This window comes from Sander lucioperca, chromosome 11 (genome assembly GCF_008315115.2).
Source record: "Sander lucioperca isolate FBNREF2018 chromosome 11, SLUC_FBN_1.2, whole genome shotgun sequence".
Taxonomy (NCBI): Eukaryota; Metazoa; Chordata; class Actinopteri; order Perciformes; family Percidae; genus Sander; species Sander lucioperca.
In genome coordinates this window covers 11,396,967-11,423,484 of record NC_050183.1, presented here as the reverse complement: position 1 = coordinate 11,423,484, position 26,518 = coordinate 11,396,967, and the positions used below count along the sequence as shown (strand labels likewise).

The following is a 26,518-nucleotide window of genomic DNA, read 5'->3' as shown; positions in this document are numbered from 1 at the left end:
CTACCTCTAAGACAAGTATTTTAAGTCAGCCCAGAGTGGATCCATTCATACAACTTGTTTCCATGCAAATTCAAGCAAAGTTGATGCTCAACGGCTGCTTGAGGTGTGTGTCTCACTTATGTTTGGCTTAAAGCAAACTAGGGGCTTTTACAGAAGACCATTCACTAGCCAAAGCACTGACATGTCTCATGGAGTATATTCAGGTCTGGTTTGCATAACACAGGAACCCACAGCGAAATGTTCTCACCATGCTGTGAATAAGCTGAATAACCTGAATAAGTATGAAAGAGTCTGGGAATGATTCATATGGAATAGCATAGTGGTGTTCAAAGAAGACTCAAAATCTCAAGATGAAAGAGCTGGTTTCTACTGCAGCTGTCTCTTTTAGGCATGCCAGAGCACAAGTCTTTTCATTTTGACTTTTTTTGTCAATTTTTACTTAAATACGTCTGATGATGAACTAGTGCCCCTCTTTTGCACAAATTAGCACTTCGTCCTAGGAGGTGCACTTTGATTTTTGATGTCATTCGTTGTTGTTTTTTGGTGTAGCATACAGTATATCAAGCTGTTTGCTGTTTTTATTCAAGCTGAGCCATGTTCCGTATGATGATTTCTGTTGCATTTGCTTTTGATTCCTTTGCGTCGAGAAGTTGAAAGCATTTTTGTTCACCCTTTTTGTCCTGAGCATGCCTTCTTTGCACCTCACCAATCTTGTCATAAGCCTCTCCCTTTTTACACTCTCCACCCTTAAATGTTTACCCCTATTAGCTTGTGGAAAATGTGATCCTTGACTGCAAGATCAAGTATTGTAGCTAAAGACTAGAGATTGAGAAACCAGAAAATATGAACATTTCTAGTGCAGTTGTTTCCCGCATTTATATTGTCAAGAGTTAGTCTTTGCCACTAGCGCTTAAGTATTTTCAAGTCTAATGCAAAAACAAAGTGCCTCAAGTGCTCATTTTGGATCTGTACATTTGATTAAAGTATAGTGTTTTCATATTGAGGCACGATGCACATTTTAGTGCAGAGGCATATAATCATTAAGCAATGCAAAAAAAACACTATTTCAGGAATGGAATTCATTGCTCATTATTTTGCAGTCATTTAAAGAATTCAAAGTTGACCCTTACACACATGCTCCTTAGCCTCACCAAGCTTTCATCTGTACAATACAAACGTTAAGCGATACTGCATGTGAGCCATACATGTCCTGATAATGTCATTATTTATAGATGGTGAGGAAAAGCCCCCACAAAGCGATAGTAAAGGGCAGCCATGGCCATCGCAAGAGCAGTCCCAGCTTCTGTTTGGTTGCTTTGCAGCTCTGTGTTCTGTTGTCCAGTCCAGTGAAATTTGATCAAGTGTGAGCCATCTCTTAACTTGGTTGTTTGTAATTTTTTTATTATTTCACTCTCTCTCGTTCTGCGTCCTTTCCAGGGCTTTTGTTTATCTGAGTAACCTGCTGTACCCGGTTCCTCTCGTCCACCGCGTGGCCATCGTCAGCGAGAAGGGGGAAGTGAAGGGCTTCCTCCGAGTGGCGGTGCAGGCCATATCAGGTAAGGCTCGGATCCTAGGCTTCACCATTGTTGAAAATAGGGCATGAAGGGATTGAAAGGACAGGCAGTGTGTGACTTCTTGAGGGAGTGAAGTGAAGGTGCTTTGTGTTTCCCTCCAGCTGATGAGGAAGCTCCCGACTACGGCTCAGGAGTGAGGCAGTCAGGCACTGCCAAAATCTCATTTGAGGATCAGCAATATGAAAAGGTAGAGACAATCACTATACATAGTACATACAGGATTCACCTGTATATACTAACCTGTTAACCAGTCTGTTTTGCAACTTGCTTTTGCAGTTCCAGTCCGAGTCCTGCTCTGTAGGACTGTCCCGTACAGGGATTTCACAGGAGGAACTTCGTATCGTGGAGGGGGAGGGGCAGAACGCAGAACTGGGACCCTCAGCTGATGAGGTCAACAATAACACATGTGCGGGTAATGATATTTTATGAGTGAATGGACACATGTTTTGTGTGTTTGAGTGTGTGTGCGTGTACAGTGCGTGTAGTGTCCGACTCGGACCAACGGTGGCCTAAATCTGGCACACCTGGCTGCAAGAGTCACGCCAGACTGATGCTTTCTGCATAAATGACTCACAATGGAATTAGCTCAAAACAGGGAGCAGGTGATACATGGCCCAAATCAGCCAAAGTTAGTGCCCCAAATCCTAGTCAAACCTCATCCATCCATCGTTCATGCTGCCAGAAAACAACTTGGCTGCCTGGAATGCCAGCTTTAACCAGTGTCTGATTTTTATTTTGCGTTCCTAACAGCTGGTGCAGATGAGCTGGAGAGTCCGCTGAAGAGTCTGGATGGCCCGCTTGACACAACTCTGGAGCACCTGAAGATTGGTAATGTTTTTACCTTCAGGGTGACTGTCCTGCAAGCCTCCAGCATCTCTGCAGAATATGCGGACATCTTCTGCCAGTTTAAGTAAGCAGTTCATCAAACATTTTTCATTGTACACCCTTCCCACGATTGTCAATATTTATCATGTTCCTTTTACAGTTTCACATGTAAATTATGCAATTTGGATTGATTTCAGTTTCATCCACCGCCATGATGAGGCCTTTTCCACTGAGCCCCTAAAAAACACAGGCCGCGGCCCCCCTCTTGGCTTCTACCACGTGCAGAATGTAAGAAGTATCAGCCAGTCTGTACAATGATGAACTGTGAGGTTTAAATAGGTTAAGTGTTTTAACATCACTGTGTTGTTTTTATAGATTGCTGTTGAAGTGACTAAATCCTTTGTTGACTACATCAAGACTCAGCCAATTGTGTTTGAAGTGTTTGGACACTACCAGAAACAGCCTTTTCTTCCACTCTGTAAAGACGTCATCAGGTACCTGGCTAGGAAGTCTGCCGGTAGAGCTGATTTACTGCTCGGACAACGATGTAATGTACTGTATATAGTTGTGTTTTCATGAAATGATACATGATTGTGTGTGTTATATCCACTCCCAGTCCACTACGTCCCTGCAGAAGACAGTTCCCACGAGTGATGCCTCTGTCCAAACCAGGTAAAACTCCTTGCAGAGTTACTTTGCTTGAATTCCGCCATTTATTTATGTAGTATTGTCTTTGTACTGGTCTCCATGCAAGTCACGTCATCTTAGCCTAATGTTGTTGGGTATGAGCAGTTGACTCTGACGCCTCGCCAGACCGGGAGAAATCGCTGGACCTGATCCGATACCTGGTCCCAGATGTGTTCAATGGGGCGTTGGTGGACTCGTTGTCAGACCACGCTCTGTCTGCTGCTGGCTTGGCTGCTTCCTTCTTACTGGAAGGAACTGAGCGAGCTCAGCTGACAGCTCCACCCACCTCTATCTGTTCAGTTATTAAAGCTCAGAAGCCGGGTTGGTTATTGATATCGGATCCAAAAGAATCCTGTGACTGAAAGCCTTTTTATATCAAGTGTTTATCATGGTGTGACTTAAAAAATATTCCAAAGCAACTGTTCTGTCACATTGAAATTAATATTATGTAGAGATTCAAGCTGTTGTGACAAGAAGCATTAATTTTGCTAAAGTATTGCTCAAATTAACACTGTAAAGCTCTTTCAGATATTGGGTCGATGTTCTGTAATTGACACTGTGACATGTCCTTCCTGTAGAAAAGGAAATAGTGTCACAGAAAAGAACAAAGATTTAAAATGATTGTTTGTATTACCGTTACCACTGGTCATTAACTAGTACAAGCTGTCATACTTTTAAAAATGAAACTATTTGATATTAAAAGGTAGTTTTCTTGTGTCAGGATTCAGTTGGATTGGCTCTCTGGTGTACTGTGTGTTAACTGTCGACCTGCGTGGTGGATTCTCCTTGCAGTTCCCTCTTTAAACTCTTGTTGAATTGGATCAGTGTCTTTCTGCTAAAGTAGTCAGTCATGAATAATACTCTCTTACATAGGAATGTTAAATATACTGCACATTATACTGTATACATATTTGTTACATAGATAAGATTAGACTTTACGTTATTCACGTTACAGTAGTACAAAAAACAGTCCGAAGAGGTAGGAAGCAGCTAAAGAACTATTTGAAATAATACAACGAAATAAGAACTAAGGAGATTTCATTTGAAAGGTATAATACATTATATACATCACAATACTGTATACATAATGTGTGCATTGTGCAAATATATATATGTGCAGAACATATTATATATATTACTACAAACTATATTTATTAAATACTGTATAATATGTTAGCTTGAGCTTGGGCTAACTGCATGCAAATCTTTTTTTCATGCACTCTGTCACTCCTTTTGGGGACCTACCTTATCCTTACCTTAACTCATAGTCGGACTAGATTTAATAATTTCTACAAAACAATGATGATCAACAATATCGATACTGTTAAAGGAGAATTCTGTTCAGAGTTTGTGCTTTTCCTCATGCACATGATACTACAAAGGGCTGTCTTGCAAAGTGAGAACCCACAAAGCCAGAGCTAGTAAAAGTTTATGAATACATATGTAATATCTGAAGGAAACAAAGTTTTTTGAGTGGTATTTTCCTTTAAGAGAGTACTGCAGAGTTGCCTATAAATTTGCTGAAGGAAAGGAGCGCCTTCTAAGTGGCTTCCTTTCTTATCTGCATCACTGATTTCCTTTCTTCTTCCCTTTCTCCTTCCTTTGTAGGTTTAGAGCAGCTCCCTGCTGTTAGCCACTAGTATGTTCTCTGTCTACGCTCAACCTGTCTTCCTGTCTTACACTCTTTATCTCCTTTTTCAACACAGTACCTGCCACCAAGCTGACAGCGATGACCCGCCCGCAGGCAGGACCCTGTCACTGCAAATATGATCTCATGGTGTTCTTTGAGATCTGCGAGCTGGAGGCCACTGGAGAGTGAGTATCCTGGGTCAAGGGGTGACCCAGAGCAGTTGGTTTCGGCAGAGATTTACATGAAATAATAATTATTTATTATTATTATTATTATGTTATAATGATCCTGAAACAGTTTGGATCAAATGTCTCCAGCATTGTTAATCACTGGCACGTGAGCAAATGAGTGAAGCTGGTTTTCATCTGTGTCCTCCCAGCTACATCCCAGCAGTGGTGGACCACAGGGGAGGAATGCCTTGTCATGGCACATTCCTACTGCACCAGGTAAGTCAGTCACACTGTGAGCAAATATAATATTTGGAAGATTTTTAAATGAACTAAACATAACCATAACTCTTTTTCTCTATTTCTTTGCTGTCTGTCTTCTCTTGACAACCACAGGGCCTCCAGAGGAGAATCAGCATTACCATTGTACATGAGTCAGGAGGTGACATGGAATGGAAGGACATCCGTGAACTTGTTGTGGGTTAGTTTGGTTTTCATGCTTTCTTACACCTGAAAACCAAACATCGCACCAACAGTGATATTATCTTTTGTATGTGCTGTTCTAACTGAGGCACTTGTGTGTTCCTAGGTCGTCTCCGCAACACCCCTGAAGCTGATGAGACCATCATCGACCCCAATATTCTCTCTCTCAACATCTTGTCTGCTGGGTATGTCAGGCCCATGCAAGACGACCGGTACGTACTGGTGTCGACATTTCATAGAAACAGTCAGATCTTTGCAAATGAAGTATATCACTGGGCCAGCCCATCTTTTGTAAGTTTTTAGGAGATTTTCAATATATATGGTCAATGGGAATTCAATATTAGTGGCCACATATGCTGTATGTTTGTTTATTTTAAGGTTGTGGCAGCTTCACTAAATTTGGAAACCACTCTATGGTTCTGATTTTTATGTCAACAACAGTGTTATCTGAGGACCTCACTTTATTACTGTTGTGGCAGCTCCTACACTGGAACATGGCACACGGGCAAATGCATGGCATCGTGAACCAGCTACTTGTCAAAACAAAAAAGCATGGCAGACGATGCACAACTTGAATGTTATAACAAACCTTTAGCAAGTACTTTTGTTATATTTATAACTGTTTCTGCATGAGTATAGTTTCCTTTTTCTAATTGCAGGAGGCCACACATACAGTACAACATCCAGAGTGACCATGAGCAAAGTGAATCAAAGAGTTATTTAAGAGTCGTTTTTGAAACTTAAGTCTGCCACTTCAGTAGTTATGAATTCACTTGTCCATGCTGGCTGTGCGACCCTCCTCTGTGTTATTCTGTGCTTTTTGTTTGTTTGATTGTCTTCATTGCACATACATGTTGCATCTCACCTTATTCATCACCTCACCTTTAACCCGTCTCATCTCTCTGCCATGATTAGATCCACTAACCCCAACACTGACCTGCGTATAGACTTCAAGAGCCACACATTTTAACCAAGCACAAGTCAATACACTGTATCTCACCGCTGAATGAACAGCATTAATTAATAATTAATTAATTAATACAGTAGCATCACAATATGATATTAAAATGCATGTCTTTCTAACTCCAGCAGCATGTGTCACTGCGTAGTGAAAAATCACCTACAGACCTTAAATTATCTGTATTTTGACTCAATGTGATGCCATACATTGGACATACAACATTCCATTATCACTTTATTAAATCCCTTAATTGACTCTCAATATTTAAGAAGCACAGACTGGAGAAAACAATGAAAAACGCTTCATGCACTGATCTATGTAATGTCTAATTTAAAGCCCTATATATGGTGTTTCTGGGTGTGTTGTGTGATTGCAGCCTAGTTTATAGAGTAGCAGGGAGAAAGTGCAGTGCGAAGGTGAGGCCTGAATGAAACTCACAACTACAGGAAAAAACAACCCAACAGAACAATGCCATTGCTAATATCATACCGAAATGAACACAGAATGTTTTATTAACATCATAAAAGACAACAGAAATGAGGTATCTCTTTGTGACTGTGAAATATTATAAGCAAAAGGTATGCACTGAGGTTCCTACAAACAAGATGGGCCTTGGTCCCAAGTACTTAAATTGTGGTGGTGTTATGGTTTATGTTGTTCTGCAGCCAGCCAGTAGAGGGCACTGGGTTTCTTTAAAGACTAGTGTGCCTAGAATGAGAACTTGTGTTTTGGCAACTACTGATATGTTATGCAGGTAACATGTTTATTCAAGAAACACAGTTTATCACTGGCATAAAAAAACACAATGAACTCTTCACTGGTTTGTCTTTTGACATTCAAAGTCCCTTAACATTAACTTCAACACTGTATGGTGGCACAATAACTCTCAAATGGTAGCATGTGTCATACAGTATGCCCTCACAGTGTATTTACAGTGTATTATATAAACAATTATCAGTGTAGATTTTCTACTAACGGCCTTTTAGCTAAAATTATTATATTATCCAAGTTCAATTTATGACAACTGTAAAGTATTTTTGCCATTTAACTTACTTTGTATTATTTTTGTGACTCTCTGTTTTTGGCTCATTGCTTAATCCCTCTGCTTTCCCAACCACTCTCCAAAAAGCCTAACAATACCGGCAATACCACCACCCAGACCTGGGTTCACCGAGTTCTAATCAAAAGCAACCAAACGCTCCAAGCAGCACTGTCCAGTGGCCCTGCTCGACCGGCCTTTCTTTGACCCTGGTGCTGCACCCTTGGGGTTTTCAGCCCTCAATGTTTGTCCTGCTATGGCCTCAATGGCCAAGAATTGGGTTTAAGGGCTCAGCACCAGGTCAGGCTGTGGCACAGTGTGGTCTCTGCTCAGTCTTGCAGAGACTAACATCAAGGTATATATGGATGCTAACATTTTTCTCCCTCCAGTCCACTAACAGAATGTTGTTTTTTGCTTTCGCAGACAGTTTCTTGATTCGGACATGCCTAGGTATATTATTTTGCCTCTCTTCTCATGCTCTTAAGTTACACAAACACCTCATCTTACTAAAGTTCTCTACACCCTGTCTTTCCTACTCAGCCTCTAGTGTTTTGTTTCCCTCTGTCCTATTCTACCATTATTGTTAGCAATTCATCTGTGCCTCTTCGTTTTCCCCCTTCTCATGAGAAGTGAGGGATGTGGTTCTGCATGTCCCCGGTTCTCTTGCTGCGCTGGGTGTGTGTGTTTGAGCTGTTATCAGGCTGCGGTTTATGATGGACAGGTTCGGCATGGCTCGCTTTGCTTCACATGGATTGTCCTTGGCTGTGTCTCTGCTGGAGGTGTCGTGGGGCCAGTATCGCTATCTTTATTTCCACTTCAGCAGTAGCTGCAGGAAGTATCTAATAAGGCCGATTTTATAAAGTGTACAGTCAAAATTTGGTCACTTTTGGATAAAAACAGAATTTTAAAATGTTACAGACATGTTTAAAAAGTATCTTTTTACTCTGCCCTTCTCCTGATTGTTTACAGATGTTGATTTATTCACAGTCAGATTAAATTTAAAAAGCAGCAATGTCACATCCAACATGATTGTGCTCCCAATGATTTACTACAGTGGTTGTATTTGGGGGGGAGAAGCAGTATGGATAAGAGGTATCAATACTTGCCAGTAGAGGTTGGTGGTGATCCATTATAACAACACACTACATTTTTAACAACAAGGGCAAAGGGATGCATCTCTGTCCTGAGCAAGAATATTCAGAAAATCTCCACTCTGTTTATTATTTTCATATTTTTGACCTTTGCAGTTAAGCAATATTTTGAATCCATGGTTATGATTTTGTTATTTGCCTCTAATCCCATGAGAGAGAGGACTTCTCATCACAGCTACAGAACATTAACAGGAACACTAGTCATCCTGTAATGCACTGTAATATGGATCACATCATTTACAGTACCCGTTCTGGCACGCTATTTAAATGCAGCTATTAAAATGCAGCTATTAAAATGCAGCTATTAAAATCTAATCCAGTGAACCATTACCTCACCAGTAGCACTTTGCTCAAAATTGCTGCAATGTTGTGAATATTTTGAAATCTCGTACCTCAGTGAAACTCTGCCAAACACCAGAAACAAACTGCTCCTCACATGTTCCGCCAGCAGCATGACTTCAATCCTGCATTTTTAGGAGGTAGTAAAACACAGAGAAGCACATGTTGGTGTAGCGCAAAGAGGAAATTGCTTCCTTGTAGTGTAAGCGAACACTTTTCTACTACTGGGAAAGAAGTGTGCCTATTTGCCTGCGTGTGTGTGTGTTAATGCACTTGCTAATTACTTAAAAAACAGGCCATCTCTACACTGAATCCCCTTTATTCACACGGAGCAGCAGTGAGTTCTCTTTACTAGAGTCAACTCAGTTCATTGCTGTTTGCTTTCTTTTGGGTGACACATTGTTCACTTTCCCACAAGGTCACCTCAGTCCAAGGCCAGTGGGCCCAACATCTGAACCTCATGAAGAGTCCTTTCAGCCTGTTTTTATGGCTTACAGAAACATTAGTTTCCTTTTACAATTCATGCTTGGATTATCTTTTTTTTATTTAAGGCTGTACCAGGACTCAGGCCAGAGGAATAACTGGTTTCAGTGTGTGAATATTTCGCCTCAGGGGAAATAGGAAAAATGGTGTACATTAACGTATATGGAGTAAATCAAAGGCGTAACAGAAAGCAGTATTGTTTTTCTTGGGGAATGGTCATGTGCTGTTATTTGACCTTTTCAATGGTAGAGCAGGATGAGACATTCATCAAATCGAAGGATTTCTCAACACTCTTTTATTGGTGAGCTGTACAATCCATGGCAGTGTTTAGATAATGAGATAACAGTGTGCAAAAAGACAAACACCATCCCAGCCACACAAGCGCAGCACCACAACATACTTTCTGACTCTCACTTTCTATTCTTTTGCTGATTTCTTCTTTCTCACAGCATTTCCTTGGGAGTTGACCATAGGTATTTCACTGCCCTGTCCCTCATTTCGTCTGGCTGTCTCTCACCCTCCTCCTCCTTCTTCTGTACTAATAGTCATCTCAGCTCTCTTTGTTTTTCTGTGGTGTTTTGTACAAAGCAGAGCAAAAACTGAGTAAGCCTGTTGCATGCAAAAAGATTTCATTGGCACTGTTGTTGTATTGCAATTTTAGGAATACTTACAATGTTTAAATACTGTACAATACCAAAAGTAAATTGACTATAACTGTATTTACTAATGATAATATAATATAATGATATTGTGTTATCAAATCATATTTTAGCCTACGTCTTTCTGTATGTGAAATATTTTTTATTATTGAAGTATTGTTATTATGTTACATATATACATACATACAAATATAAATACAATATATATACATATTACATCTATGTTGTTAGCTTGACAGAATTTAGCATGAGTATAGCTCTGACTGCTAATTTGTTGTTTAGGTAGAAGGAATTAAATTTTGACCGCTGATTTATTTTCTTGGCTTCTTGGATCATCTCAGGACTTTCTACCGCTTCGAGGCCGCTTGGGATAGCTCCATGCACAACTCCCTGCTACTAAACCGAGTCACTCCGTATGGAGAGAAAATCTACATGACTCTATCAGCCTACTTGGAGGTACAGCACAGTGCCTGCATTCATGAGAGAAATGAGCTCTTACGGTATCAGAGGTGATGTGTGAATTACTCTACAGGATCAATGTCAGAAAACCCCTCCTGTTTTATCACTTACAGATGGAGAACTGCCTCCAGCCTGCAATCATAACCAAAGATATCTGCATGGTGTTTTACTCTCGAGACACAAAGCTCTCAGCCTCCCGCTCTATCCGAAACCTTTTTGGTACTGGAAGCCTGAGAGCGGCAGATGGGTGAGTTTGAAACTTCAAACTATGAAAAACATCATGCAGCTCCTGTTTTCGCTCTGTTGATAAAGAGCTCCATCTTTTTCTAGAAACCGTGTAACTGGAGTTTATGAGGTCAGCCTATGTAACCTAGCAGATGCAGGAAGCCCAGGTGAGCGTCAAGACAAAGTCACTTTTTTGCTTTAAGCTCACCTGTGCAACATTTCTAACCCTGCACCTAACCACTCCAGGTATGCAGAGGAGACGCAGGCGGGTGCTGGACACCTCAGTGGCCTACGTCCGTGGGGAGGAGAACCTGGCTGGGTGGAGGCCCCGTAGTGACAGCCTCATTCTGGACCACCAGTGGGAGCTGGAGAAACTCAGCCTCCTTCAAGATGTGAGGGCATTGGTTACTTTGCTTTTATAGCAAAGTTACTTTTATTAACAACTGAAGACAGATGCTACTGGCCCTCATTTATTAAACATATATATATATATAAACCAAAATATGTGCCTCTAAATCCTCCATTTTTTTAAACATTTAAAGAAATGGAAATTTGGTCATTGGTCCAAATTGGTGAATTGAAATGCACTCCTTTACACAGATGTGGTGGTTCTTGGTGTGTCTCTAGGAGGGCTTTTCAACAAAATGTGGGTACATGTAGTTAGTGCAGTCATCAGCCTTCACCATAAATGTGTCTAAGCATACTGTTACTGTGGTTCTTCAGGGTCTTAGGTAAATAAACATTTAATTAATTGAAAGATCATTGACTAGGGTTACTGTAAAACCCTAATATAAATGGAATGTGAATAAATATCTACCATAACATAATTTAAAAGAACAACATTTTATATGTTGTTAAACAAAGCTCTAAAGTATAAAAGACCATTGTACGATCATATTTAAAAGCTGTTTAGTCTTAGTAATCGTGGCGCAGAATTTTTAACTAATTGTAATTGTGCTTACTTCTTGGCTTAATGTTGCAATGTTTCTTAATTAAAATAACAGGACTGGAAAACTCACATACATGTCTTAAAGCTCAACTGGCCATATAAAATGAACCCTAGGTTTCTTGAACTCAACTTTGAGTTGGAAGCCAGGGAACCTAAGTGCAGATGTAAAATTTCAAGAAAAGAACTTCAGCTTTGTTGTGATTTAACTGCAGAAAACTATGAGACATCCAGTCTATAATCTTCTGTAAACAATTATGTAATGTAACAAAAAAAAAATATTTATAGTATCAAATCATAACGAGTTATCTCGAGACACTTTACAGATAGAGTAGGTCTAAACCACACTCTATAATTTATGAAGTCCCAACAATTCTAGTAATTCCCCCAAGAGCAAGCATTTAGTGCGACAGTGGTGAGGAAAAACTCCCTTTTAGGAAGAAACCTTGGACAGACTCAGACTCTTGGTAGGCGGTGTCGGTTGGGGATGTGATGAACAGTGGCAATAACAGTCACAATAAAGATAATGGAACAGTGACTACAAATGGTAGTTGTAGTAGTTCATGTCATAGCAGGGCACTGCAGGGCGTTGCAGGATGTAGCGTGGCACAGCAGAGCATAGCAGGACGTAGCAGGGTTCAGCAGGACGCAGCAGGACACAGCAGGGCACCGCAGAGCGTAGCAGGGTGTAGTGACGCAGGACCACGGCGACAGCTGCAACCAAGATCTTGGTACCATCCTAATTCAAGGAAATATGCTGGGGGAAAAAACGTAAGGACTCTAGGTTAGTAACAAGCATTTCTGAATCTCCTCACTCCCTAACTATAAGCTTTATCAAAGAGGAGGGTTTTCAGTTTATTCTTAAATGTGGTGACGGTGTCTGCCCCCCGAACCCAGACTGGGAGCTGGTTCCACAGGAGAGGAGCCTGATAGCTGAAGGCTCTGGCTCCCATCCTACTTTTAGATACTCTAGGAACCACAAGTAGCTCTGAATTCTGGAAGCGTAGAGCTCTAGTGGGACAGTAAGGTACTAAGAGCTCTTCTGGATATGATGGTGCTAGACCATTTAGAGCTTTGTAGATCAGGAGAAGGATTTTAAATTCAATCCTGGATTTTACAGGAAGCCAATGCAGAGAAGCTAATGCAGGAGAAATATGATCTCTTTTCTTAGTTCTTGTCAGAACACATGCTGCAGCATTCTGGATCAGCTGGAGAGTCTTTTATTTATTTGAGCAACCTGATAGTAAGGAATTACAGTAGTCCAGCCTAGAAGTAACGAATGCATGGAGTAGTTTTACCGCATGAATTTGAGATAGGATGTGCCTAATTTTGGCAATGTTACAAAGGTGAAAAAAGGCTGTTCTTGAGGTTTGTTTTAGATGGGCGTTAAAGGATATATCCTGATCAAAAATAACTCCTAGATTTCTGACAGTAGTGCTGGAGGCCAGGGCAATACCATCCAGAGTAGATATATCTTTAGATAATGAAGTTCGGAGGTGTTTGGGACCCAGCACAATAACTTCAGTTTTGTTTGAGTTTAACATCAGAAAATTGTAGGTCATCCAGGATTTTATATCTTTAATGTATGCTTGAAGTTTAGCTAACTGACTGGTTTCGTCTGGCTTGATTGATAAGTATAATTGGGTGTCATCTGCATAGCAGTGAAAGTTAATTGAGTGTTTCCTAATAATAATGTCTAGAGGAAGCATATATAAGGAGAATAGAATTGGTCCAAGCACTGAGCCTTGTGGAACGTCATGGCTAACTTTAGCGTACTTGTAGGATTTATCGTTAATATTTACAAATTGAGATCGATCAGAGAAGTAGGACTTAAACCAGCTTAGTGCAATCCCTTTAATGCCAACTAAATGTTCCAATCTCTATAACAGGATGGTATGGTCAATAGTGTCAAATGCAGCACTAAGATCTAATAAGACAAGTATGGAGACAAGTCCTTTGTCAGCAGCAGTTAGAAGGTCGTTAGTGATTTTCACCAGTGCCGTCTCTGTGCTATGATGCTTTCTAAATCCTGACTGAAAGTCCTCAAACAAACTATTGCTATGTAGAAAATCACATAACTGATTAGCGACTACCTTCTCAAGGATCTTGGAGAGAAAGGGAAGGTTAGATATAGGTCTATAGTTGGCTAAGACTTCAGGATCGAGGGTGGGTTTGTTCAGAAGAGGTTTATTAACAGGTACATAACCTGTTAATAAAGACATATTGACATATCTAGTAATGAAGTGTTGACCACGGGTAACGCTTCTTTAAGTAGCCTTGTTGGGATGGGGTCTAAGAGACAGGTAGATGGCTTAGCTGAAGAGACCTTTAACATTAATTGTTGAAGGAAAAAAGCAGTCTAAGTATATGTCAGGTCTTGTCATTCTTTCTAGTAGTCCTGTGTTTAAAGTTGAACCGTTAGAAGTTGAGGGCAAAAGGTGATGAATTTCATCACTAATCGTTTTAATTTTATCATTAAAGAAGCTCATGAAGTTGTCGCTACTCAGAGCTATAGGGATAGATGGTCAGCCTGGCTACAGTGCTGAAAAGAAACCTTGGGTTGTTCTTATTTTCTTCTATTAGTCTGATCTGGCTTTTCCGAGGGCTATCCTATATGTTTTCAGACTGTCTTGCCAATCTAAACGAGATTCTTCCAGTTTGGTGGAACCATTTACTTTCAAGTTTTCGTGAGATTTGTTTTAGTTTGGGAGTTATACCAAGGTGCTATTTTCCTTTGCTTCATCATCTTCTTTTTGAGGGGAGCAACAGAGTCTAAAGTTGTCCGTAGGCAGGCCGTAGCACTGTCTACAAATTTATCAATTTGGGGGGGACTAAAGTTAACACAAAGGTCCTCTGTTATATTAAGGCATGACATTGAGTTAAATGCTGTTGAAATATCTTCCTTAAATTTAGCTATAACACTGTCAGATAGGCATCTAGTGTAGAAGCTTTTATCTAATTTCGGATGATTATGGAGCATAGCAATGATAAGAGACACAGCCAAACTAAAGGATAAGAGACCATGTACAGGGAGAATAAGCCAGGACCCAGGATAGATCCTTGAGGAGCTCCACAGTTCAAGAAGCACAATCAGACAATGGCTACAAATAAGTTACGATTAGAAAGGTAGGAAGACAACCATTAGAGCTATACATTACCTGATATCCCAACCCACCTCTTCAGACTATCTAATAAAATGTTATGATTTATGGTATTAAAAACAGCTGTGCCTCTGATGGAAACCAGACTGAAATTTGTCAAATAAACAGTTTTCCTTTACAATTTCCAAAAGTTGCTTGCAGACAACTTTCTCTACGTTTCAGCAAGGGACATTGTCAATGATTGTGATGTGTCTACCCCCCATTCTCTCAGGTGGAGAAGACCAAACATTACCTCCTGCTAAGGGAGAAACTGGAGTCTACCCTGCTCATGGGCCAGGATTCCCTGCAGACCCGCATCACTGAGGAACTGAGTGAGTCTCCTCAACCCCCCGAGGTCGACCACGAGGTCAGCTCCAGCTCAGAAATAATCACTGAGAGGCAGAGGGAGCTCGCTGCTAAGGTCAGCCATCATTACTTAGTGAACACTGAATTTCATGTTTGACTTAGTGCAGTCTTGAATGTATTTTGTTGACAGATAAGAATTTGTCCTGTTCTATGATTTTTGTCACATCAAGTCAGTACTTTATCTACCTCGCTGTATGTGCATTTATCGTATCGTATAAGTCATGATTTTACTTACAGTATCTTGTATCTAACCTTAGAAGATATTTTAAGCTCTCTGTCCTTTACACACAGTGTTTGCGGCTGCTCACTCACTCCTTTAACCGAGAATACAGCCATGTGTGTGTCAGCGCCAGTGAAAGCAAGGTAGTGCTCAAACACTCCATTTTAACACACACACACAAAATAATCAGATTGTCTTTTGGTTCCTCACAGTTAAGCGAACATGCATCTCTATGTTTTTGTGTGTTACAGATCTCAGAGATGTCCATCACAATGCTAAGAGACTCCGCTTCAATCTCTGCTCTCAACACAATCACACCCTCCTCAACATGCCCTTCGCTGGTTGATGGTTGCTATGGCAACCCTGAACTCAGGTCAGTCCTAGAATGTACTTGTTTGGCTATTGTTATGTAATAATTGTCATCCTTGGTAGTCATGGTAGCCTTTGTTATGTGTGGCAGTCTGGATTAGCCACATTGTGTGTATTTTCAGAATAAAATGTTTGGTAGCGTGATACCATGATGGAAAGCCCTTTGGTCTCATCAGGTGTAGGTAGCTGCTTTGTTCCCAGGCTCATAGGCCTCTTGTTTCTGTACGGCAGACCCCCTATGCCTCGCTCTCGCGCCGTCAGCCCTAGTCCTGACACACAGGAGAAGTCCATCAACCAAACCTCTGAAACCAAACCACGGACCCGCAAATTTGTCCCTGATATCCAGGAAATTAGAGTCAGGTGAGTCTGCCACAGTAACTCTATGACTTTCTGCTGTGGAGACATCTTTTTTGGTTTCACATGTGGTGATATTTAATCTCTATTTTTGCAGCCCCATTGTGTCAAAGAAAGGTTACTTACATTTCTTGGAGCCACAAACCAACGGATGGGTGAAGCGCTATGTTGTCGTGCGGCGGCCGTACGTCTACATCTACAACACAGAGAGAGACTCTGTGGAGCGGGCTATCCTCAACCTCTCCTCTGCCCAGGTGGAGTACAGTGAGGACCAGCAGGCAATGTTGAAGGTTGGTGATTAACCAAATTCTCCAAAATTCCCTCTTTCTGCTCTCTTATTTGGTGAAAACCTCAGGTGTGGTATAATGAGCTGTTTTTTGGCTCTTTCACCAGACCCCGTACACATTCGCCGTGTGTACAGAACATCGTGGAATATTGCTTCAAGCCACTAATGATAAAGAGATGCATGACTGGCTGTATGCATTCAATCCTCTCCTTGCTGGAACTATCAGGTAAAAAATACTGTAATAGGTAAAAGTAAACAAACTTTTAACTGGAAAATGTATCTTTAAAGCTTTAGTGCGTAACTTTTTTATAATACTGAACGTCCGTTACATTCAAGCCATTGCCAAATGAGTTGCTACAAAGCTAATTAAGACTATCAGCTCCACACAACTCTCTCTGGATTTCTCAGTAGGACTATGTTCAGAAGATTGTGGCTTCTGGTGACTTTTGGAGCAAAAACTCGAGTAAAGATAATGACCTCTTCTGAAAAGTCCATCATGTTTTTAATCGTCCTTGGCTACTAGTAACTGTGTGGAGGAGGGGTGGGGGTGAAGCATGAGCCACAGAAGGCTTGTATCATGTGGACGCACCGACAGAATTGTTGTCATTACTTTGAATTCCTCATGGGGGAGACAGAAACTACGCACTATAGCTTCAACACAAATACATCTTTTCTGCCTCTCAGGTCAAAGCTGTCGAGAAGACGAGCCGGACAGATGAGGATGTGAAACAAGACTCTGAACAAATCTCATGAGAGAAGAATGAATGCAGAGACTAAACATGTACATAGATCCTTGTCCTTATCCCTAACCTTGTGCTGAGCCCTATCCCCCACCCTCCCCCCCACCACAGTCACCAACAACCATCAAAGCACCCATTCCGTGTCAGGCCTTTGCTGCAGTGTGAGTCTCATAGTCTGAAGAACCTCTTCAAAAAGCTGTCACTGTAGTGTACTGGAGTTTATTCATAGCTGGACGATTGAAGAAAATGGAGAAAGTAGCAACAGTTTCTTATCTCAGAATACATATGTATAGTAATGTACTGTAGTTGTTGTCAGTGACACATCAAGCCTTATACATTTACTCCTTAAAAAAATGCAGTGACATTTGTTTTTACCAAAAGCTGCCATGTCAGTGAGGATCTCATTCCTACATTTGCATCAGTAAATAGAAAATCATGCAGATTCTTCTCGACTCTACGGCTATATATACAGTGTCTAACCTGGTTTGCATACAACGTACAGCTAGAAAATACACGCTAAAAGAAAAAGAAATGACAGTTGAGTGTAACTCTTTAGAATAATTTTGTTTTCTTTCTAGTCCATAAATCCTGACTGTAATTGAGCAATCTGCCTCCTATTCTTAAAACTTCTTCGAAACCACACACACAGCCTGGCAAAGGAGCAGCATATCATTATAGATCATGTTCTTGCAGCATTTTGATCAATCATTGTCGTTTTAGCTACTTGTAGGAGCACCAAGGGTATTTACATTCACACAATAAGTAATCAAATGTCATCACCATTAATCCTCCCAATTTAATCTCATTCTCTACCTGAATTTTATTTGTTTTAAAATGTGATATATTTAGCTATTTAACAGCTGTATTATTTATTTCTGCATGTATTTATTTACAAAGACATTTATATTTCTAAAGTAGTAGTACCGTGCAATTTCTGCACACCGCACTTTTTAATATGAGTTCCTTAAATGTTTGAATAATACAACCTTGTCCCCGTGCAGTTAATGCTATTTAAACAGTTTCATAATTTTGATTGGCCACTTTCTTTGTGCTGAAGATCTCTTGAATAATACTATCCCCTTTAAGATTAGGATAGTCGCACCTGACCTTTGACCCAACTAATATACATCTAAAAGGTCAAAGTATTGTTAGGTAGAGAATATTAAGGTGGTCTGACCATCCTCAGCTGCACAAAGCTACCTTGTTAAATGATCAAAAGTACAAACTGTTCCTCACAGTACAGAATAAGGAACTGGTTTATATTGATTAAATGTAGTGCCTCTCTTTTCAATCATACTGTACAGTATGCCTCTGCACCAGTTGCTTTGAAACTACATCCTCCATGCTGCTATAGTACTGTTCTGGAAGTGTCTGCAGATCACATCACTTTCTGGCTTTTCATCATCATCATCATCATCATCATCATCATCATCATCACCATCACTTACATATTCAGACAATAAGGTATAATGTATATGAATGTTACATATCTAATATGACAATCAGTTGTTATATAGTATGGAATGTCCATAACACAGAGTATACTTCATGTTTGTACATTATGTGTTTTGTATATTATTGTGTTAACCTATCATGTTTTGATTGGAAAGAAATCAATGCTGTTGACAGTTTCAAAGTGCAAGTTGAAAGACCGTACTGTTCTTTTTAATCCCTTCATCTGATCCTTGATGAAAATTGCTACTGTGCTTTTTCTACTGCATTTCATTCAAATTGATTATGAATCCAAAAACTAGGTACAGATGCAGCTTGGGAGTTGTTGTGTGAAGTTTGAGTGATAAGCATGCCTCAGGTTAGCCAGCCTAGAGTGCATGCTCGCTGACAGTATGACATTTCACTTACATCATCTCCAATCACTAAACTGTTACACAAAAGCGCAAGAATAATATATTTAGCAGGGGATTAAATTATAACAGCAATTCAGTATGTTTTTATTTTTGATGCTGAGGTAATCCATACAATACCTTACTCTACTATAAACATATTTCCCGAGATTGGAAAGTATTCTATGTGTTGTGGACATATTTCTGAAATGATCAAATGAAAACATTTTACAACCATACGTGTGCACACAACTGTCAGTAGTTGTGGCTAATCAAACAGTCAAATGTCTGTTAATATCTTTCGCTTGTTGTGTAGCAAGACCTGTGATCAATGTTACGATCAAAGTCTATCACAGACTGTGTTGGCAGAGACTGCAGTTGTATTTGATCTGGCTATAGCATCATCATTGAGGGAATGCCCTGCTGTTCTGTACATTATACTGTCTCAAGCACTCTTTTCTGTCTCATTTTAAATGAAAACACAATCTTAAAATGCAAGCCCGGAATTGCTCCAGTCTGATCTGTGTTGAGATTATTCGTGGTGTTTTCATTGGGCATTTTAATGTGCGTCACATTTGAGCCAACCAAAGTTTTGTTGGTGCAGTCACAAAAAAATCACACTGAATGTACATTGATATTTGAAAATACTTATTTTGCTGGAGTGGCTATGTTGACCTGTCTTTTGTTTTCACAGTCTGGTTCCTTATTGATTGTAGGTAGGTTACTATCAGGGAACCAAATGGAGGTATTATGGGATATACCTGTAATTATCTGTCCACTGACGTGTGAGGGGATGTTGGTTCATGATGGCATTGCCTCTTGTATAGAGTAATGCTGTAGGTAACCTTACTGTCACACTTACTCCTTTTTCAATATCACCATCATGCTCTGACAGCCTTTGCAAAATCTACTTTTTCTAATACCTCCCCTCCCCTTTCGAAGGAATATCATTTACATTTTTGTGCTTCCACATCTAATCTTTTTTTCTTTTCTTAATTTTCAAATGTCACCAGTTTTTTTCCTTCTTCAAATTATTTTGCATTGTATATAAACATGATTGCTGTGAACAGTGTATTATAAAGTTGCATCCATTTGCAAAATCTTAAATGGGCAGTAGTTCAGTCAGTGTCTCTGAGTGTTGGAGTTTAGCGTCAATTGTTTGTGTACACTAAACACATTGTCATATATTAAATAAACCTGAAAATTATGCAACACAAAGTATGGACTCCTCTTCTTTATAGAATATACACCCATTTTCAGTATTTGTTTTTGTAACCAAGCAGCACAAATAATAAATATGAATTGACTGTATTGCACGGTTGTTACCATATAGACGTAGAATACAGAGTTGCCGTGTCTGCATGCCAGCGTTTTGGGAATGTTTATATTTCAATTTTTAATTTTTTTTATTATTACTTATTTATGTCTAAATCCTCATCTACTAACGTTAGATTCAAATTGAATTCATCTTTCAGGTTCTTTCGAACTAAGAACTGCTGTTAGTAAACAGTTGATCCTGCCTTTTGAGTGGTAACATTTACAGGTAAAAAAGAAAAAGACTGAATGGTCTTTGCTTTTACTTATGTTCTAAGGTTATATAAATATAATGTATATAATAAACAATATATAAATATATATCAAAACGTTAAAATAGTTTTGAGCGTTCTCTGACATCTTTTAGTTAATTGCAGCTTTCCCTTTAAGACACCTGGCAACCCAGCGGAGTAAAGACACCTGGCAACCCAGCGGAGTCCTCCCTCATCATTTGTCAGTCCAGTCCAGTCCTACTTACTGGCTCCGGTTAGCTAGCTAGCTAATGATTGACACAGACCGTAGTAAATCTATCCAGGACACCTTCACATCACTTCACAAGGTTAGACACAAAGCCTGACGTGTCACACATATCTTATTCATTAGCTAGAGCTTGAAAGCAGATTAACAGTTAAATGGAATCATGCTAGCAAAAATGATTTAGCAGCACTAGCTAACGTTAGCCTTAGCTAAAGTTAACAGATGTTAGCTACTTACAGTAAGTTAGCGTCAGCTGGCTAAATATCCCAGTCTCGCAGGCATTTCCAGGGATGGGACAGGTTGTTTTAGCTAATGTTCCAGTTTCCCCGTGTTTTGAGTTAACCGTAAGCATAGTTGGTACCAGGAAGCTACCCGATAACTTAACGTTAGCTGAGTATGTAACGTTACCTGTCAGCATGGAAGTAACGTTGGTATACGTGCAGTGTAGTGTCACAAATTCCCCATACAATGTCCTTAATTATGAACCTGCTAAACCACCTGTGCTACCTACCCCTACCCCTAACTACCCCTACCCTTAACCTGTCTCAAATAAGACCCTCATCATTTGGGACACTCAGTTTTTGGAAAATAATTTGTGACACTAAACTGCACGTAAGCCGGCTTCACATGTGTAATAAACCTGTGTAGTCTCTGTGAGCTACCCAGTTGGCATTTAATTCCATACTACAATGATTAGAATTGGAGTAGCTTATACAGTAGTTGACACTACCTTTAATCCATCAAGATTCAGTTACATCTGCTGGGATTAATACTATACTATACATACTATGTATATATATATATATAGTATATATATATATATACACACACACACACATTGGAATTGAAACTCACGCAGTGCTTTCAAAATAAATGCAGCCCTCACTAATTAAAAAGTGGAGAGATATAAATAAAAGCTTTGCTGTAAAGAGTTATACAGTGTTTAATTAGAAATCCAGTGAATTTAGTTTTTACTGGGAATATTGCCTGACTAATAAATGTACATTCTGCTAAATGTCTTATGTCTCCCTAGGAGCGTCTGATGACATCACCACGGTAAAAGGTCCCACCTTCACTGGCCATACCTGTCAACATTATTCTGAAATGAGTGGAGACAGGTAGGAAGGGTTGATTTGGATTGGTCATGTCGTTAATGAGATTATTTTTACTGCTCTTGATGTATAGTATATCGGCTTAAACATAAAATGAGAGAAAGTTTCTCTCCAATGTACCTAATGTAATGTAGGATCTACATGGATTACAACGCCACGTCTCCGCTGGAACCACAAGTGATCCGAGCCATTTCTGAAGCCCTCCAGGATGCCTGGGGAAACCCCAGTAGCAATTATATAGCAGGTGAAGAACACTTAAACTTAATCAAAATGCTATTACTCTAAATTCATTTTGGAATTGGAAAGCAAGTTGTGAGTGTGTGTGTGTGTGTGTGTGTGTGTGTGTGTGTGTGTGTGTAAATTAATTTACTGTCAGTAAGCTAATAGCCGCTTTCCGACCGGAGGGGTTTTTGCAGTTCCTAGAACATAACGTTCCTAGAACCCTTTTTTTCTCGTGTTCCGACTGGACCAATTTGAGGATTATTAAGTCCCTCTGGCCGCAGTTCCTGTAACTCCTTTAGCTCCTACTTCAGGGCAGGGTCTTTTCTCTTTTCCCTTTTCAGCATATGAACCTAGATCAACGAGGGTCGGGTTTCCGGTACAGACAGACCAACAACGGGACAATTTTAACAATTTCAACAATCACTAATTTCACTTCTGACAACATTTTAGGAGAGAAATGAACTGTTTAGATTTCGAATATAGGCAGTCTTGTGAAAATTGATGCCGAATTGACAATTTGCTTCAAAGTTTTCAGAGTTGAGAAGCTCCATGAAGTGAGGCGACAGCCAGCAGGCGCCTGCCCCGGCCGCTAGCTCGTCGCTGGGCCAGTCATGCTCAGAGACCTCGCTGTAAGCTGGAGGTCTCTCAGACCGCTCTCGTAAATAAGAGGCTTTTATTTCGCCGTTGACGGTTCGTTTGTTTAAATATCAACACATGTCCATCATAAGATTAGTCTTTTCGGAGTTAAACTCCACCTCGCTGGCCGGCCGTCTCACACACACACACACAGTCACACACACACACACACGTCCACAGCGCAGCAGGCAGAAGCGGGGGAGAGAGAGATACCTGTTTCTCTTCAGGAGACTTGTTTAAATTATGACACATAAGCTATATACATTAGATTACATTTAGTTCATGCTTTTTTTGGTGTATTTGTTTTCTGATTTTAACCCTATAGACCGTTGCCGTGCTTACATCACTCCCTTACCCCTCCTACCAGTTCCTATGGCCACTTGGCCAATGCGAATGCAAATGGAAAACCAGTTTTGGGGGAGAGTAGTTAGTAGATCTCTTTAGAAGTGGACTGTTCCTGTAACTATGTTCCTCTAACTACTTGGTCGGAAAGCAGTTAATGCTGATTTCCCCTATTTTTCCCTGTTGAAATCTCAGCGTGCAAACAATAAAGTTCTTTTTGTATACGTCAATTTTATTTCTAGGTGCTAAAGCCAAGGTCATAATTAATCAGTCCAGAGAGAGTGTGGCGAGAATGGTTGGAGGTAAAGCAGAAGACATCATTTTCACATCAGGTGGAACGGAGGTAATCAATCTGTTGGTGCACTTTTTTGCTCTGGTTTTTAAAAGCTACAACAGGTTTGTGTGATGTTGGAAAATATTTTTGTGCAGAATAGTGGTATCATTGCATGCAATGGTGGTTCATAGCAAACAAATGTTCTTTCAGGCCAATAACCTGGTGCTTCACACTGCTGTAGAGCACTTCAGAAGAAGCTGCAGGGCTGCAGAGCAAGGTGAAGGGCACCAGAATGGAAACTATGATCTTCCTCACATCATCACCTCAAATGTGGAACATGACTCCGTCAAACTAGTAGCTGAGCACCTACAGAAAGATGGCAAGGCAGGTAGGAGACCATCCTGTAAAATGTTATTCAGATTAATACCAGGAGAATATTTTTTAATTTAAGATATCAGACTTTATTTTAACAGCTGTATTCTATAGTAGCTTCCTTACATGTATACCCTTTCTTGACTTGCTTGGGTAACTGTTTTTGTCACAGATGTGACATATGTGCCTGTGTCTAAGGTGACTGCCTGTGTGGAGGTGGAGGATATCGTTGCTGCGGTGCGTCCCAACACTTGTCTCATCTCTATCATGCTGGCCAATAATGAGACAGGAGTCATCATGGTAAGATAGAGATAGACTCTTCTAGGGTCACCTGTAAATGTATCTCTTAGTACTCTCAGTACTGCTGTTAGAGAAATTCTACTTTGATTATCATAAAAGATGTTAGAGTAGAACAATCCGTCAATTTTCGAAGGTGAAGTAGGTGCTGATGAAGCTGATAAATCCTTCTGTGGATCGACATAATTCCAATGTTAAAACAAAAAGCTCTGTGTGCAGTCTAATGTGCCTTATCTAATGTCAGCCAGTCCAAGAGATCTGCCAGAGAATAAACTCTGTCAACAAGCAGAAGGATCGGCTCAGGATCCTGCTCCACACTGATGCTGCTCAGGCTCTGGGGAAAATCCCAGTAGATGCCTGTGTACTGGGAGTGGATTACCTCACCATAGTGGGACACAAGGTCAGGCATCTGTTGTATAAAACATCTTTATTTGGCATCACAAATAGGTTAATAATACATGTTATTGACAGGTTTTGTAACATTTCTAGTTCTACGCCCCTCGGATTGGTGCGTTGTATGTGAACGGCCCTGGAACCAGGACACCTTTGTATCCCATGCTGTTTGGAGGAGGACAGGAGAGAAACTTCAGACCAGGGTAACATAATACATTGTCTTACTTGAGGAAAAATCAATAAAGTACCAAATATGCATTTAACAATCTAAACAATCTAAATATAAGGGTCTATTTTCTGTCTTTCTGAAAATTACAGCACAGAAAACACACCAATGATTGCTGGTCTGGGAAAGGTATGTTTCTTGCTCTGGATGTGGAATTCTTTAGTCTAAAGGAGGTTTTAGCTTCCTGATGTAATTGTGCATAATTCAGTGTGGAAATTAATGCCTTGTCAAAGCAGTTTGGCAGTTGGTTACAAATCTTTAACAATAAGCTTTTTGCATAGCAGTTGTGATTCTATACTATATGAAGCTGAAAATGTTTAGACTGTTTGCCAATTAAAATCACTGCTCATCTTTAGACTGTAGCTTGTTGTGTTATTGAATTGAGACATTAAAATAGTTGCTAATGTACTAAATAAAAATACATGATCAGTTCTTACATTTAAAAATCAAGTGGTAGCATAGCGCTCTATTGCCCATGTGTAGAACGCGTCCTCCGAATGGATAGCATAACCAGACCTACTATGTGCCAGTGTTGTCTGCAGCTGTATCCGTTTCACAGATGATCTGATTCATGTAGTACTGTCAGAATATAGTGACAGTTTGAGCAAATATGACAAAAAGTAATTTTTGATGAAAGTGACCAACTTGTAGCCTAAATACCATTGATATTGTTTCTTTATTTAGACACCAAAAATGTCATATTATGTTTCATTTGTAGTGACTGATTTATTATGTGTCTGTTAGGCTGCAGAACTAGTGACCTGTAATCTGTCAGATTATGAAAGTCATATGCGAAGTACCAAACTTTACCTGGAGGAACGACTGAAGGTAAGTTTGAATCCATTTAGAGAGATGGAAAATGTCACATTCTCATTGTGACTGTGATATATGTCAATAGTAATATCAGTTTATAGTGTGACTGAGTTCATTTGAACTGTACTGTGACTATGGTTCACAGGTATTTTTGTTCTTTGACTAAAACATTATAACCTACATTAGCGTTATTCTGTTGCTTCCCTTTAATGCTTTATGCATTAAAAAAGCATACCATCAGTATGTTTTCTTTTCAGGCCGTCTTTAAAGACAAGATCCACTTCAACAGCCAATACCCTGGCTCTGATATGCTCCCTAACACATGTAACGTGTCCATCCTGGGCCCAACATTACAAGGTGATCTCATGACTCCTCCGTCTCTGTCCTATGTCTGGTCTGGTCTGCCAATCCAAAACACTGTCCTCTAACCCTACACCAATGTTTGTCAGGGACAGTTTATGACCTGCACAGGGCTGTTTGGACACTACAAAGGCTTTCAATGTCTCTCTCTCTCTCTCTCTCTCTCTCTCTCTCTCTCTCTCTCTCTCTCTCTCTCTCTCTCTCTCTCTCTCTCTCTCTCCTGCTTTAGGCTGGAGAGTATTGTCCAACTGTAGGAGGCTGTTGGCCAGCGTTGGTGCCGCCTGCCACTCAGGCAGTGGAAACAGGTAAAAGAGGCCCTCTTTCACCTGTTATGCTTTCATCCAGACACCATAATGATCAGGTTGCATAACTCCCCTGCACTTCACTCTGTCTGTCCATCAGGCCTTCCCATATCCTTCTGAGCTGTGGTGTCCCCTCAGAGGTGGCAGCTAATGCCTTGAGGTTGAGCGTTGGCAGGGGGACGACCAAAGCAGATGTGGATGCAGTTGTGGAAGATCTGAGGGAAACTGTGCAGCTGCTGGAAGAAATGGACTGACAGCCTTCATGTGCCTAGACAGTCCTGTAGGTCAAATCATGTAGGTCAAATACGGATGTTAAAAATACATCATCTGTGTTTATTGTTACATTAACTGATCATGTAAAATGGATGAAATATTTAATATAAATAATAAAAGGGAAGAACTTGAAGCGACCTGAGGGGTGGTGTTCTGGAGAG

At 40.2% G+C, this 26,518-nt stretch overlaps 2 protein-coding genes across 31 annotated transcripts in view; both read left to right on the top strand.

Annotated features, from left to right (window-relative positions):
• Positions 1 to 20,162, top strand: part of kif1aa (kinesin family member 1Aa) — a 49,783-nt gene extending 29,621 nt beyond the window's left edge. For 6 of the 30 annotated variants that reach the window (XM_031311641.2, XM_031311647.2, XM_036007199.1 and 3 more), the window contains 24 exons: positions 1,438 to 1,556; positions 1,655 to 1,761; positions 1,851 to 1,986; positions 2,325 to 2,484; positions 2,597 to 2,687; positions 2,775 to 2,893; positions 3,016 to 3,071; positions 3,192 to 3,407; positions 4,793 to 4,901; positions 5,096 to 5,162; positions 5,280 to 5,364; positions 5,473 to 5,578; positions 7,790 to 7,816; positions 10,340 to 10,454; positions 10,571 to 10,704; positions 10,788 to 10,849; positions 10,929 to 11,074; positions 15,001 to 15,189; positions 15,426 to 15,497; positions 15,606 to 15,727; positions 15,955 to 16,083; positions 16,175 to 16,367; positions 16,471 to 16,589; positions 17,048 to 20,162. In XM_031311641.2, the coding sequence (XP_031167501.2) occupies positions 1,438 to 1,556; positions 1,655 to 1,761; positions 1,851 to 1,986; positions 2,325 to 2,484; positions 2,597 to 2,687; positions 2,775 to 2,893; positions 3,016 to 3,071; positions 3,192 to 3,407; positions 4,793 to 4,901; positions 5,096 to 5,162; positions 5,280 to 5,364; positions 5,473 to 5,578; positions 7,790 to 7,816; positions 10,340 to 10,454; positions 10,571 to 10,704; positions 10,788 to 10,849; positions 10,929 to 11,074; positions 15,001 to 15,189; positions 15,426 to 15,497; positions 15,606 to 15,727; positions 15,955 to 16,083; positions 16,175 to 16,367; positions 16,471 to 16,589; positions 17,048 to 17,090 (2,722 nt within the window). In that variant the 3' untranslated portion in view covers positions 17,091 to 20,162. Of the gene's footprint in view, positions 1 to 1,437; positions 1,557 to 1,654; positions 1,762 to 1,850; positions 1,987 to 2,324; positions 2,485 to 2,596; positions 2,688 to 2,774; positions 2,894 to 3,015; positions 3,072 to 3,191; positions 3,408 to 4,792; positions 4,902 to 5,095; positions 5,163 to 5,279; positions 5,365 to 5,472; positions 5,579 to 7,789; positions 7,817 to 9,788; positions 9,813 to 10,339; positions 10,455 to 10,570; positions 10,705 to 10,787; positions 10,850 to 10,928; positions 11,075 to 15,000; positions 15,190 to 15,425; positions 15,498 to 15,605; positions 15,728 to 15,954; positions 16,084 to 16,174; positions 16,368 to 16,470; positions 16,590 to 17,047 lie in introns of all 30 variants that reach the window. The other 24 variants (XM_031311650.2, XM_031311661.2, XM_031311658.2 and 21 more) reach the window with 12 other exon arrangements.
• A 530-nt stretch (positions 20,163 to 20,692) lies between these two features.
• Positions 20,693 to 26,494, top strand: scly (selenocysteine lyase). Its single transcript, XM_031311523.2, has 13 exons — positions 20,693 to 20,817; positions 21,769 to 21,853; positions 21,982 to 22,091; positions 23,290 to 23,390; positions 23,532 to 23,709; positions 23,866 to 23,993; positions 24,235 to 24,390; positions 24,480 to 24,586; positions 24,702 to 24,738; positions 25,354 to 25,437; positions 25,680 to 25,779; positions 26,012 to 26,087; positions 26,185 to 26,494. Exons 2-13 carry the CDS (start codon positions 21,840 to 21,842, stop codon positions 26,336 to 26,338), a joined length of 1,245 nt encoding a protein of 414 aa, XP_031167383.1. The 5' UTR covers positions 20,693 to 20,817; positions 21,769 to 21,839; the 3' UTR covers positions 26,339 to 26,494.
• Positions 26,495 to 26,518: the final 24 nt, after the last annotated feature.